This window comes from Mizuhopecten yessoensis, unplaced genomic scaffold (assembly GCF_002113885.1).
Source record: "Mizuhopecten yessoensis strain PY_sf001 unplaced genomic scaffold, ASM211388v2 scaffold4989, whole genome shotgun sequence".
Taxonomy (NCBI): Eukaryota; Metazoa; Mollusca; class Bivalvia; order Pectinida; family Pectinidae; genus Mizuhopecten; species Mizuhopecten yessoensis.
Window position 1 is genome coordinate 65,394 of NW_018405822.1, and position 15,309 is coordinate 80,702.

The window sequence follows — 15,309 nt, forward strand, 5'->3', positions numbered from 1 at the left end:
CCCTAGGGACCTAGTTTCTTAGTCACAGCTTGGAAACAGTTGAGATCCCCGACCTATAACCATATAGACAATTGCTGAGTATAAAGAGATGAATGCACATATGCTTCCAGGATGGCCTTGGGGACTGCCCCACCCTTGGAGACTTAACCCCTGGGTCATAACTTCGAAATGGTTAAGATCCCCACCCCAAAACTATATATACAATTGTTGGGCATAAAGAGACAAATGCAGTCATGATATTAGAATTGACCCCAGGGTTTGCCCCACCCTTGCAGACTTAACCCCTGGGTCATAACTTTGAAACGGTTGAGATCCCCACCCCAAAACTATATATACAAATGCTGGGCAAAAAGAGACAAATGCAGTCATGATATTAGAATTGATCCTGGGGTCTGGCCACAACCATAGGGACCTAGTTTCTGAGTCACAGATTGGAAACAGTTGAGATCCCCACCCCAGAACCATACATAAAATTGCTGGGCGTGAAAAATCGAATACAGATATATATGCTATAAGGATTGGCCTAGGGGTCTGGCATATTCCCATGGATCTCATTTGGAGAATATTCTGCCATGATTGCTTAGCTGTCCAGGTGAGCGATACAGGCCCTATGGGCCTCTTGTTTAGTTTGTAGTAGGTTATTTCCACCAATTAAGATGGCTTAATTAACCTAGAGCATTGCAATGAATATTGATATCTGTTATTATAAGACCAGCATATCTACGTAATATACCAACTGGCTGAAACTCTGTACACTATTGAAGGACCAAGGCGTTAGCTCTACCCTAGCCTTATTTTGTCAATGATACAACATACATAAATTCTGTACATGTAGATAACTAGGTTATTTGTGAACATGATTTTATACAATATTTTGTACACATTTACATTGTCTTGAATAGCCTGGACCTCATCCTGGCATGCGAGCCTCAGCAGAAATGAACAACCAGAAACATGCGAGCGGTGGTCGGGGCGGTATCATGGGAATGGTCCTGCCTATGTATGCTGTGGGCATCGTGGTGTACCTCATCTACACTCTCTTTAAGGTCTGTGGCATTTTACTATCAGATATACAGGTTACTATAACACACTTTTCAAAGATAGGTCATACATTTGTCAATGCAATTTACATTCAATCATGATAATAACCCCAACCTGGAGGTCAGGTGGCTATGGTAGCAGTGTACAGTAGAAATGGCTTGACCCTAAATATAAAGGGCATGTCTCACATAAACATGGATAGTGAATTCAACCTGCACAACACATCTACATATATATACATATTTATAAACTACATTTTTATTTTATTTTGTTTAGAAGACTGATTTTTTTTTCAAAAACTGTTTTCCCCAGATTTGGGACTTGTGAAAACCATGGTTACCACATCAAAAAACACCAAAATATGCAAAATATCATGGTTTTTAACCCAAATTTGACCCCCGCAAGTATAATTGTTTTTCTTAAAACTTATCTGAAATTAAATTTTGCCTACTCGGTAACAGAAATACTTTTTAGCATAGGTCATCCTGGTGGATTTTTCACAATATTTACACATGTGCCGAGTACAAAAATAGACTTCATGAAAAGCTAGCTTTTGTTGTGTAGACACAGATTTGTAAATGCCCAAAAACTGTAGTCTCAAACCAAATTCAAGGTCTTTTTTGAAAAATTATGAAGCCCACATATAGTCCACTTGATCATGTATACCTGGTATGCCAATTTTAGTGCTTTTTAAAAAAAAAAATTGATACATGTTATATTACAGGGGTTATTCATGGTATACAAATATCACCCATAGCCATCGTATGCTACTGTACACTGCTACCTATACTGTCTGTATGTGGATAAAACCTGGTCCGAATTACAATTATGAAATTAATAAGAAGATGTTCCGAAATTTTGTTTATTATAGGTATATCATGTTCGTACATGCCGTACATGTATATGCCGGTATTGTATTCCGGTTTCTTTTCTACCAATCCCTTTAAATTTCCTTACACATTTCCCAACATTATGTGACGTGTTACAATGAAATTTCCAGGGAATTGTACATACTTTCCATCAAAAAGCCAACTTTTAATTTTTGTGATTCAAGATGGCTGCCTTAGCATCTGATTGGCTGCGATATAATTGGTCATAATTTGAGTTCTATGTGGTCGACTTTGTTTATGAATGGCCATTTATTGGAAATAGGGACCCATATATAGAACTCAAGTAATAACCATAGTTGCACTTATTACTTGGGTTCTATGGGTCCGTCTTTGTTATTACTTGGGTTCTATGGGTCAGTCTTTGTTGTTACTTGGGTTCTATTGGTCCGTCTTTGTTGTTACTTGGGCTGCATGGGTCCGTCTTTGTTATTACTTGAGTTCTATGGGTCCGTCCTTGTTGTTACTTGGGTTCTATGGGTCCGTCATTTTTATTACTTAGGTTCTATTGGTCCGTCTTTGTTGTTACTTGGGCTCTATGGGTCCGTCTTTGTTGTTACTTGGGCTGCATGGGTCCGTCTTTGTTATTACTTGAGTTCTATGGGTCCGTCCTTGTTGTTACTTGGGTTCTATGGGGCCGTCTTTGTTATTACTTGGGTTTTATGGGTCCGTCTTTGTTGTTACTTGGATTCTATGGGTCCGTCTTTGTTATTACTTGAGTTCTATGGGTCCGTCCTTGTTGTTACTTGGGTTCTATGGGCCCGTCTTTGTTGTTACTTGGGTTGTATGGGTCCGTCTTTGTTATTACGTGGGTTCTATGGGTCCGTCTTTGTTGATACTTGGGTTCTATGGGTCCGTCTCTGTTATTACTTGGGTTCTATGGGTCAGTCTTTGTTGTTACTTGGGTTCTATGGTTCCGTCTTTGTTATTACTTGGGTTCTATGGGTCCGTCTTTGTTGATACTGTCAGGTCAGTATGTCTCTGGCTTACAGTTCTAGTTTGTTACCCTTTCTTTAAGGCCATAGATACTTTCGAGGTTGCTTGTATTTTGCACTGTATTTAAGATTATTCTGAAATGAAAGTTTCTGTTATATCAAAGGTTTTATGCTTTTAGTTTATACACCAACAATGTACCTATTAACTCATTCACCCCTGAAATTTCATAATGAACTATTCTAACCTTTGAATTGGAAGAGTTCAAATGTATCTTCAGGGGTGGATGAGTTAAACATGTCACAGTGTTTCAAGACCGACTATTCCCTTTGGATAGTTTGACACATGGACATGTCGGTCTTGAAATATGTGACATGTACAAACAGACAAGCCGGTTTTGAAATGTTGTGACACATATATTAATAATAAGGATTCAAGGTTCTTATATACCGCCTTATCACAACCTAGTTTGTAGGTCGTCTCAAAGTGGTTCACAAATGATTATCCGTTGTTATTGGGCCTTTGCAACCAGCCAATATCTTTCTCAACTCCCTGGGGAGCATACAGTCGTTGCTGCCATTTCAGCGCTCACAGCTAGCATTCTATAATTCTAGCACTGCCCAACCACATACTCATTTACAGCTGAGTACACTGGAACAAACAGAGTAAATTATCAATCTTGCTCAAAGATACAACACAGTGCCATGCCATGACTCAAACCCGCAACCCTTTGGTCATGAGCCCGGCGTCCTACCACTAGACTACCGTGCCTCCACATACACAGGGACCAGTCAGTTTTGAAACACTGTGACACATACGAAGGGGCCAGTTGGTCTTGAAACGTTGTGACACGAACAAAGGGGCCAGTTGGTTTTGAAACGTTGTGACACATACAAAGGGACCAGTCAGTTTTAAAACGTAGCGATATGTTTATAGCTACATTGTTTGTTTATAAAGTAAATTGTTTCGTGCATCCTCAGTATTTACAGGATTTACTGAACAGGGTGGTTGGGTACACGTGGAGCAGTGGATAATACACTTGCCTTTCACCAAGATGGCCAGTGTTTGATTCCCCAATTGGATGTACAGAGGTCTGGAGGTCACCTGCCCGACCAGTACTCAAGTTTCCTCACACATTTAACCTCTGCACGCTAACATACTGACCAACCAGAGTAGCTACTATGAGTTGAAATAACTTCTTTCATAATTATTTTAAGATAAATAAAGTTTATATATACAATAAAGTAAAACTTTCCAAACTGATGAAAATTTCTGTAGTTTACTTTAATATTAAAATTGAGGTTTTACATACCAGGTGTTTAATAAGCAAGGTAAGGGGGATATCCGTCGACGACAGCAGGCAGAACAGCAAAGGCGAGGACTCGCATACAGTGGTGAGCTAGGAAGTGGGGAGCGGAATACCCAGCCTGGACGGGAGCCCACACCCCTGGGTGAATTCTACGGAGAGTCTCCTGAGGAGAAACTGGCAAATATTGAGGATGTACTGAACAAAGCCGAGGACAAACACATCAGTAAGTCATCAGAGCTGTAGGATTTCATCTGCTATTTGTTGTTGACAAATCTCTTCAGCATTAGTGAGTTCACAGAACCACAGAATTTGGTCATCTTGTCATGGTTACTAATCTTTTGTGGGCACAGAAGACAATCAAACATTAAATGCTTTGAAGAAACAAAATGATGAGAACAGGTGAAAAGTCTGTGGGTTATATGGGGTAAAAGAATTGCTGATGTGATTGGGAGGAGAGGTTGACATATAGTGCATGCTTGAAACTCCTTGTGTGTTGATTTTTATATGCCCGTCAAATTTGACGGGAGAATTATGGTATGGGTTAGTCCGTTCGGCATAAACTTTTGTTTGTCCGGCAATCTCCTCCTACTTTTTTCGACCGATCTCTTTGAAACTTGGTATACATTATAATCATGATATGAATTTGTGTCTCCCCTAAAAGAATTTTGATTCGATAATTTTTCTAAAAGTAATTGCCCTTTGTTCATTCCAGTATATTTTTTTTGTCCGGAGATCTCCTCCTACATTTTCTGACAGATTTCTTTGAAACCTAGTAGGCTAAATAATCAGGATATGTTGTTGTGTTTCCTTGAAAAGAATTTTGATTTCGACAATTTTTGCAAAAGTTATTGCCCTTTGTTCATTTTAGTATTTAATTTTTTGTCCGGAGATTCTCTCCTACATTTTTTTAAAGCGTGTCAGCTAAACACTCTGAGAATGATGCAGATCTTATTTCAATGTTAGAAAGTATACACTTTATGGCATTCAACAGGCGTAGATTGTTCCGCCCCGCGGTACTCTTGTTATTTAAATTCATTCTTTTATTCTTAAGATGAGAAACAGATGCAAGATTTGCAAAGTCGTCTACAGGAGACGGAGAAACAAATGGCTAACATTCTGAAGGCCATGAATACTGTGTCCACCAAGGTAGTAGAGACCACGACTGAGGGACAGACCAACAAAATCAGGGTTGGTATTTACCAAGAGATTAGCTGCAGTAACCTGATCAGCCTTATTAGGGTCCCTGCAATCCCTGGGATAACACAAGAAAAATCAATATATTAAGAATTGACTCTGTGTATATCACTATTTTTAATTCATCCCTTATGAGAGGACAGATCTTTCTCATATTGCAATGATCAATTCTATTTCTTTCACATTAAGTACTGTACTAGTAAATATGTGAAATGACAAACTCACTTTGAAGGTTGGCTTTCATACACATCAGTATTAAGTTTAGATCAAAAGTTACCTCAAGGTGCATTTACTGTTTGCATGACTCGATCAAACAGATTAGACGAAAGAAGAGAAAAGATCGAACTGACAAAGAACTAATGAAGATGGTACAATGGTGGGCGCCAAGATCCCTCTGGGATCTCTTGTTTAGAAAAACGTTTGTCATCGTCCTACCGACTTTATTCCTCAATAGAATTTCATGAAACTTGATACCAATGTTTAGTATGACAATACCTTGAACAAGTTTGCGTTTCAGGTTACTGCGCTAAAAGTCAAGGTCACTTTTACTATTTTTACAAAAACTTTGTCATCATGCTATCAACTTCATTCCTCAATGGAATTTCATGAAACTTCATACAAGTGTTGGTATGGCAATGCCTATAAAAAGTCCTCGTTACGGGTTTCTAGTTTTAATGCTTGTATGGGAACACTTTATTTAGTATTTGATACCTTCCTTTAACCTAGTCGATTAATAGGTTTGCCGTTAAAGTTATCATTACTTTCCGTATTCATATCTTCATAAGCTATTTCTATATCAAGCCATTCTATTCAAAAACTGTAAAAATACTTACTTGAGCATACTCAAATTTTAGTGCATTATCAAATTTAAACAGTTTAGTGCATTTATGAGTTGTAACACCCACAAAATATGCCACAGAGAGCAACATGTATTAACTTTTATTGGCGCATTGCTAATTTATTACAATGTTTGAAGCATGAAAAGTGCTAAAATAAGACTACCGCTAAAACACATTATCAATATTATCTATATAATATTGCTGTTTGATTATTTTGCCTAAAAGCAATAAATCCCTTTAAGACTTGTTTTTTTTCATTTTGTATTTTTTCATAATCTGATCGTAGGAAAAGGACAACAAATCCAGTGACTCCAGTCCAGACATCAGCAGCTACGAGGTGATTGACAAATCAAAGGGAGATAAATCTAAGAGCTCCTCCCCCGAGGTGGATACACTGACTGCAGGGGAAATGGTCAAGGAGGAGGAAGGAGAGAAGGCCGGTGGACAGGCAGAGAAACCAGAGGGTGAGAGTGAGGAAAAGAAAGAAAAGGACGAGGCAGAGAAACCAGAAGGTGAGAGTGAGGAAAAGAAAGAAAGGGACGAGGCAGAGATAGAAGAAGTGCTTTTGGAGGATAAGAAGGATGAAGAGGAGGAAGAAGGAGAGTCAAGTGTGCGGAAGAGGAAGACCCACCCTGTATCTGACTGAGGCATTGATCATCGCCTTGTAGACTGATCTCATTCTGAATCTCTCTAAACTCATACACAAGCTTGAGTATACTGAAAAACAGGTTTTTGTTCTTGTCAGTTATGAAAGTGATGTATGAGACATGGCTGAACTATGGTTGATCATTAGTTTATCAGGCGTTTATAATTTGATCAACCGTACTTGTAAACTGATATTTTTTTGACATCTTGGTACTGGAATAAAGGACACACCTATTGCCAATTTGGTATCATCTGAACATTGTTTAAGTCATGAAGTTTTTAGATAAAAACAAAAAGAGACAAAAGTCCAGTTTCCTACATGTATGGAGTCTTGTAATATTTTTTAATCAAAATGGATCAAATGCAAAACTAGTCAATGTATAGCATTACAATTATAGACATTCCTCTTGATCACCAGATATGATTCAAATGTAATAAGTCGATCATAAACTACTGGATGTAGCTTGAGTTTCTCTTCTATGATAAGTGTGTAAGATGAACCTACTGTGTTAGAACCTATGTAATGATGAAACACGTCCTACAATTTTACTTCTTTGGACATTGTCATACTCATAAATTGTTCCACTAAAGTGTAAATTAAGCTATCAACATAATACTTATATCACCAGATCTGATATTCTTTTTATTAAGATTCTGATATTGTTTTATCATATTTAAATGATAGATGCACAATCGACCTCAGAAAAATTTAACCTATTATCATTTTTTTATGTAAATGATTTTAAAGAGCTAAGGAACTAAATTATTTCCATTAATATTAAATTTAATCTGTTTCTGAAAATTTATTGGTTTGGTTTGTCAAAATTTAAATTGACAGAATTATTTCATGATCAAATCAGATTATAAATATTAATTCCCTGAATATCCTGTAAAAAAATATTTATCGTCACTATCATTTCTCATTAATTGGAGATGGTCAGGGTTTGTTTTTCTCATTTTTGTTTTTTAAAAGTGTTTTACACAAAAGCCAATAAAACAGGGACAATTTTTATTTTATGTATTCCCATATGTGTTAGATTTGTAATAGTGACAAAATCTGATAATAAGATTTTGATAATGTTTTGATAGGAAATATTGAGGACTCCTCAAAACATAACATGTTATCAAAAGAATCTCCGACCAAGGACAAGTGATTTATGTTGATTTCAGAAATATTACATTTGAATATGTATTTCCTTTTTACACTGCTATTTAGTCCCAGTATATAACTATATACTATAGCTGATGGGAGACAGGAATCATTAAAAGTGCTCCGACACTGCTATATAGTCCCAGTATATAACTATATACTATAGCTGATGGGAGACAGGAATCATTAAAAGTGCTCCGACACTGTTATGCAATATCTTGTATTCTGAACACTGACCTGTGATATTATGTGTTCCCCATCAATATTTTACTTTCCCCTTACTCCCATTGTTTTCAGTGGTACACTTACAACTTTTAACTTGTACAGATATTATATTTTCATGAGATTAGTCATTTTGAAGAACGTATTTGATGAGACTGGAAGTTATAACATTCTTATACATTGTATTTAAAACATTTTCCTTATCATTATAATTAGGGCTTTGGTAACATATTAGAAGTTTGGTTACAAAGAAACTTTTAGATTTAACAAATATGTTTATGTAAATTCAGTGCTTATATGCTTAATATATCCATTATGAATGTTGCCAAACCCTCAGTCCATATTATAGGTGAGTCTGAGGCCACGGCTACTGTTACATGTTGTATGGATACTCAGTCCATATTATAGGTCAGTCTGAGGCCACGGCTACTGTTACATGTTGTATGGATACTCAGTCCATATTATAGGTCAGTCTGAGGCCACGGCTACTGTTACATGTTGTATGGATACTCAGTCCATATTATAGGTCAGTCTGAGGCCACGGCTACTGTTACATGTTGTATGGATACTCAGTCCATATTATAGGTCAGTCTGAGGCCACGGCTACTGTTACATGTTGTATGGATACTCAGTCCATATTATAGGTCAGTCTGAGGCCACGGCTACTGTTACATGTTGTATGGATACTCAGTCCATATTATAGGTCAGTCTGAGGCCACGGCTACTGTTACATGTTGTATGGATACTCAGTCCATATTATAGGTCAGTCTGAGGCCACGGCTACTGTTACATGTTGTATGGATACTCAGTCCATATTATAGGTCAGTCTGAGGCCACGGCTACTGTTACATGTTGTATGGATACTCAGTCCATATTATAGGTCAGTCTGAGGCCACGGCTACTGTTACATGTTGTATGGATACTCAGTCCATATTATAGGTCAGTCTGAGGCCACGGCTACTGTTACATGTTGTATGGATACTCAGTCCATATTATAGGTCAGTCTGAGGCCACGGCTACTGTTACATGTTGTATGGATACTCAGTCCATATTATAGGTCAGTCTGAGGCCACGGCTACTGTTACATGTTGTATGGATACTCAGTCCATATTATAGGTCAGTCTGAGGCCACGGCTACTGTTACATGTTGTATGGATACTCAGTCCATATTATAGGTCAGTCTGAGGCCACGGCTACTGTTACATGTTGTATGGATACTCAGTCCATATTATAGGTCAGTCTGAGGCCACGGCTACTGTTACATGTTGTATGGATACTCAGTCCATATTATAGGTCAGTCTGAGGCCACGGCTACTGTTACATGTTGTATGGATACTCAGTCCATATTATAGGTCAGTCTGAGGCCACGGCTACTGTTACATGTTGTATGGATACTCAGTCCATATTATAGGTCAGTCTGAGGCCACGGCTACTGTTACATGTTGTATGGATACTCAGTCCATATTATAGGTCAGTCTGAGGCCACGGCTACTGTTACATGTTGTATGGATACTCAGTCCATATTATAGGTCAGTCTGAGGCCACGGCTACTGTTACATGTTGTATGGATACTCAGTCCATATTATAGGTCAGTCTGAGGCCACGGCTACTGTTACATGTTGTATGGATACTCAGTCCATATTATAGGTCAGTCTGAGGCCACGGCTACTGTTACATGTTGTATGGATACTCAGTCCATATTATAGGTCAGTCTGAGGCCACGGCTACTGTTACATGTTGTATGGATACTCAGTCCATATTATAGGTGAGTCCGAGGCCCCTGGCTACTGTTACATGTTGTATGGATACTCAGTCCATATTATAGGTGAGTCCGAGGCCCCTGGCTACTGTGACATGTTGTATGGATACTCAGTCCATTTTATAGGTGAGTCTGAGGCCACGTCAACTGTTACATGCTGTATGGATACTTTGTCCATATTATAGGCGAGTCTGAGGCCACCGGCTACTGTGACATGTTGTATGGATACTCAGTGCATATTATAGGTCAGTCTGAGGCCACGGGTACTGTTACATGTTGTATGGATTCTCAGTCCATATTATAGGTCAGTCCGAGGCCACGGCGACTGTTACATGTTGTATGGATTCTCAGTCCATATTATAGGTGAGTCTGAGGCCACCGGCTACTGTAGGTTTGACAAATGCTGTGTTAGCTAACATTTCTTGTTATTGTGTTGTAGTTGATAAAACCCAAAAAATGTTTATAATTTGTGGTCCACCCTTAGTATTGTTTAAATTGGAAAAAGACGACCATGACAGATTATTGCTTGTACTTTTACATGGGAGTTAGTTACAAAACATCAGTTTTTATTGGGACATGAATTAATTGGGTGTCCTTTCCAACTTTTCTGCAAAGATGAAGCAGATGCATTTCTGCTTTACAGCATTACCATTGCTGAAATGAGTAAAGAAAACAATCATTTTCTGTTTTTAACTTACAACAAAGAAGTTTTTAAACCAATTCTAAAATTCTAATATTGTTTAATATCTGTAAGAATCAGTTAATTTACAGGAGTAAATTACATCTCAGATTTAACTCATAATATTAGATATTGATTACAACAGTAACATTCTGAGAAGTTAACAGGCGGCAATAGCTGGTTCATTTGACAACTTTTGGTGTGAAAGTATTTCTTGACAAATATCTCAAAATATTAGTTATGTGAAGAGTAATCTTTGTATGACTAATATTAATTATCTAGCTTTTAATCAACTTTATTGAGATAAGTAATTATTATTGTCAACTGATTATCAATGTTCCAGGAACAATAATTGGAGGGAACTCATTCTGCCTAGAATGATCCAGAGTTCAAACGTTAGAGCATATCATTTAGATAAAGCACTCGCAAAATTTTGAATTCCAATTCCAACAAGATGTTGGGGAAATCGTGTTGTGTTCAATTTTATCTCAGTTACCTATTTATTTATACGTATTCTTCCAGTATTTGTTACAATATTGTGTACCCTGGTAAACTTTCAATGTAACACTGTTACTTAGCTCAAACTTGACGTTAAACTGTTACTTAGCTAAAACTTGACATAACACTGTTACTTAGCTAAAACTTGACATAACATTGTTACTTAGCTAAAACTTGACATTAAACTGTTACTTAGCTAAAACTTGACGTTAAACTGTTACTTAGCTAAAACTTGACATATCACTGTTACTTAGCTAAAACTTGACATAACACTGTTACTTAGCTGAAACTTGACATAACACTGTTACTTAGCTAAAACTTGACATAACATATTGTTTCTACATAAATGGACAACAGATTTTGTGCTTGTAACTGAAAGTATTGTAATTGTTTGTAATATTTCAGTGTTGTTTTCTTTGTATCAAACCAAATATCTTGTGTTTGTAGCATTATATTTTACAAATGAAATAGTTCATCAAAATCACTATACAGTGCATATTTGTATCTGTTAAGTTGTATTTAAATATCTGATATGTGTATCTATACATTGTATATAGAATTCTCACGTATGTTATGTCATGCACTTGTATTTTCACAGTAGATTAACAAAAGGTTGCTTGATGTTATTAGCTCACCTGGTCCAAAGGACCATATATAGTGAGCTTATGCCGTGGCACGTCGTCGTCCGTCGACGTCCCTCGTCAACTTTTTCTTAAAAACCTTTCTCTTCCTAAACGCCAAAGAGGATTTCAACCAAATTTAGTCTGAAGCATCACTAGGGGAGGCCAATCATTTCTTCAATAAATGAGGTTGGTTCGACCCCCTGAGGCTAGGAAGGCTAGGCCCCAAAGAGGGAAATTTTCTAATATTTTACTTTAAGATGCTAATACCCCCTAATTGCCTGAGTGGATTGTACAAAATTTGGTCAGAAATATTATTGAGGAGGAACAAATATTTCTTAATTGAATGAGGTTGATTTGACCCCTGCGGTCTTAAGAAATGGTACAACTAGATTATCATATTCTATTGTGTAGTTTTCATAAATTGTTAAAAATTGGTTTCTAGGTTTATAAAAAAGCTTATAGTTGAAATGTTTTTAAAGTATTGTCGAATTACACCCTGTAATATGACATACTACTTATTTCAAAATCTGTTAACATGGCAACTCAATGGAGGCCCCTGATTAGTTGAAAGTCAGATATTGTGGTCCCAGTTGGGTTAGAACATAAACGGTGGGTGTGGACTACCTGGGGGCAGATGGGAGGTGCAAAACAATGGAAATAGAGGTAAAACCTTTAAAATCCTTCTTTTACCATAGGGGTTAAGAGATTTTATTAGGTCACCTGAGCTTTAGCTCAAGTGACCTATTTGCTATCCATCTTCGTCCGTCGTCTGTTAACATTTTACTTTTACAACTTAAGCTGAAATACTGTCAAATTGATACTTCATGGGAATGTTACTGAAAACTCCCTGACCAAGTGTTGGTATTTTTCGGGTCGGTCAGAAATCCAATATGGCCACCACGGCAGCCATTTTGAAAAACTATTACAAACTTTAAGTTAAGTTCAACTGGGCCGATTTAACTGAAACTTGGTAGGAATGGTCGACTCATGGCAAAATGTTTTTTCAGGTCCATCAAATCCAATACTGCGGCCATGGCTGCCATTTTGGGAAAAAAATAATTAAATTTTAAAACCAAGTTCTAATAGGCCGAATTAATTGAAACTCAGTCTAGGAATTATCAACTCATTGTCCTGACAAACTTAACTTAAAGTTAAACTTAACTATTTTGTACTCAAATTTTGGTAGGGATGATTGACATCATTATCTCCACTTCATATTTCAACAACAAAAATTAATACTGTAGGACTTGGGTGACCTGAACGGCTAAGTAGATTTTGACTAAATTTGGTCTGGAGCATCCTTTGGCCAAGGGGACACAATTTTGTATGGACCCCCTGGGGGCAGAGGGGCGGGGCCAAACAATGGAAATAGAGGTAAAATCTTTAAAATCCTTCTTCTACCGTAGGAATAACAAGAGTTTTTTGTCCATATTTAGTCTAAATCATTGGGTAAAGGCGACCTGATTTTGTATCAAAGGTGGGTCTGACCCCCCTCGGGGAAGAGGGGCGGGGCCAAAAAAGGAAACATTGCAAATTCTTCAAAATCCTTCTTTTCCTGTAGGAATGACAGGATTTTGTCCAGTTGTATATAAATATAACCCTGACTATCCATGTAATACATGTACACTACCAGCAACATCTCGCTATTCCAACTTCAATTTTACTAACATTTCCAGGTGAGCGATACAGGCCCTCTGGGCCTCTCATTGAGTCATGTGTTTAAATTAGTTTTGGGTTTGATTTCAGGTCAATTAATTTCTTCTTCATCAAAGGCATACAGAGTTCACTTTGACCTGATAGAAACTTTGTAAATGTATGTCTGTTTTGCATTTTCATAGTTTTAAATAGAGATGAAAAATTGAATCTCAGAATCTTAGTAAAGACATAATAAACTGAAGACAAAATAAGAACACCCTAATTATTGGTGAATAGATCTGTAAGGAATTGTCATTGCTCATTTTTTTTTAAATTTATAAATGTTCAGATAGCATTTTATTCAAAATAAAAGCTGCCTAAAGACAAAGTAAGGAGTTTTCCCAAAACCTTGATATATATTAACCACTTGTCAGCTGCACGTAAGTTAAAGGTCATACAGATTGACATTGTTAACCACTTGTCAGCTGCACGTAAGTTAAAGGTCATACAGATTGACATTGTTAACCACTTGTCAGCTGCACGTAAGTTAAAGGTCATACAGATTGACATTGTTAACCACTTGTCAGCTGCACGTAAGTTAAAGGTCATACAGATTGACATTGTTAACCACTTGTCAGCTGCACGTAAGTTAAAGGTCATACAGATTGACATTGTTAACCACTTGTCAGCTGCACGTAAGTTAAAGGTCATACAGATTGACATTGTTAACCACTTGTCAGCTGCACGTAAGTTAAAGGTCATACAGATTGACATTGTTAACCACTTGTCAACTGCACGTAAGTTAAAGGTCATACAGATTGACATTGTTTACAGTGACAACCTTGTAAGGCAATTACCTAAGAAGTTTTTGTTAACAATATTGTCAGAACGATTTTAACATCAGAAGAAAGCGCAGTTATAAAAGTTCCGAGTTTTGAGTTGAGAGGTGTAGAAATGTGTACTCAGTCCATAAAGGGGTTCTGGTCACCTGAAGAAAAGAAGCTTAACAATGGTTGTTTATCATTCAATATTAAAAAAAGAGCAATTAATATAAATTAATTACACTTTATACTTTACCTAATTAAAAATTGGAAAATATTTCCTGGATGCTGATTTTAAATTGGTTGCATATATTTTTATAGGGGATAGTTTTATTGAGGGCCCAGACAGTGTTTAAGTAATAGATAAGTTATACATTGTTCAAGCATAAAGTTTGTTAAGATTGTGTTTTTTTGTTTTAACTTTATAATTAGCTACTTAGAATTAGAATTTTCTTTTCTATTGGCATAACTTGACATTGTTTTTAAATTTTGATTGACATTGTTTTTAAATTAATTCTATTTATATACTTTGATGTTTTAATCTTATTACATTTTCTTTGCCTTGAGTTGAGTAAGTAAATAAAATGTGTTTACATGAATCTGTGTTTGTTTATATTTTGGCACATTTGTTTGCCATCAACTTAATTATCCTCGTCAATTTTTCTTTATCAATCAATATTATTAGTGCTCTGCAAAATGCGAGTGCTTATAGTACATCACAGAGTCCGTCCGTCAGCACCTTTGTTTCCAGAGATTATCTCATGATCCAGATGGCAAAATTTCATAAATTTGTTTCCAGAGATTATCTCATGATCCAGATGGCAAAATTTCTGAAATTTCACATTGTGGCACTATGTGATGTGCAGATATGCAATAGGGGTTTAAAAAGTTCCTAAGGTCAAGGTCACTGTTACTTAAAATAGAATTGGGAATATACTGCCAAAAATACATCCTATAAGGCCCTAACAGAAGGCCAGACGTTCTGAACTGTCTTATGATGGTACATCAGATGAGGGCCTTACTGAAGGCCAGAATTTCTGAAATTTCTTATGATAATACACTAATCATATGCAG

At 36.8% G+C, this 15,309-nt stretch overlaps 1 protein-coding gene across 1 annotated transcript in view; it reads left to right on the forward strand.

Annotated features, from left to right (window-relative positions):
- LOC110450096 (resistance to inhibitors of cholinesterase protein 3-like) overlaps positions 1-11,040 on the forward strand; it is a 14,946-nt gene extending 3,906 nt beyond the window's left edge. The window contains exons 3-7 of the mRNA XM_021497350.1: positions 903-1,046; positions 4,177-4,393; positions 5,222-5,358; positions 6,490-10,045; positions 10,343-11,040. Of these exons, the coding sequence (XP_021353025.1) occupies positions 903-1,046; positions 4,177-4,393; positions 5,222-5,358; positions 6,490-6,849 (858 nt within the window). The 3' untranslated portion in view covers positions 6,850-10,045; positions 10,343-11,040. The remainder of the gene's footprint in view (positions 1-902; positions 1,047-4,176; positions 4,394-5,221; positions 5,359-6,489; positions 10,046-10,342) is intronic.
- Positions 11,041-15,309: the final 4,269 nt, after the last annotated feature.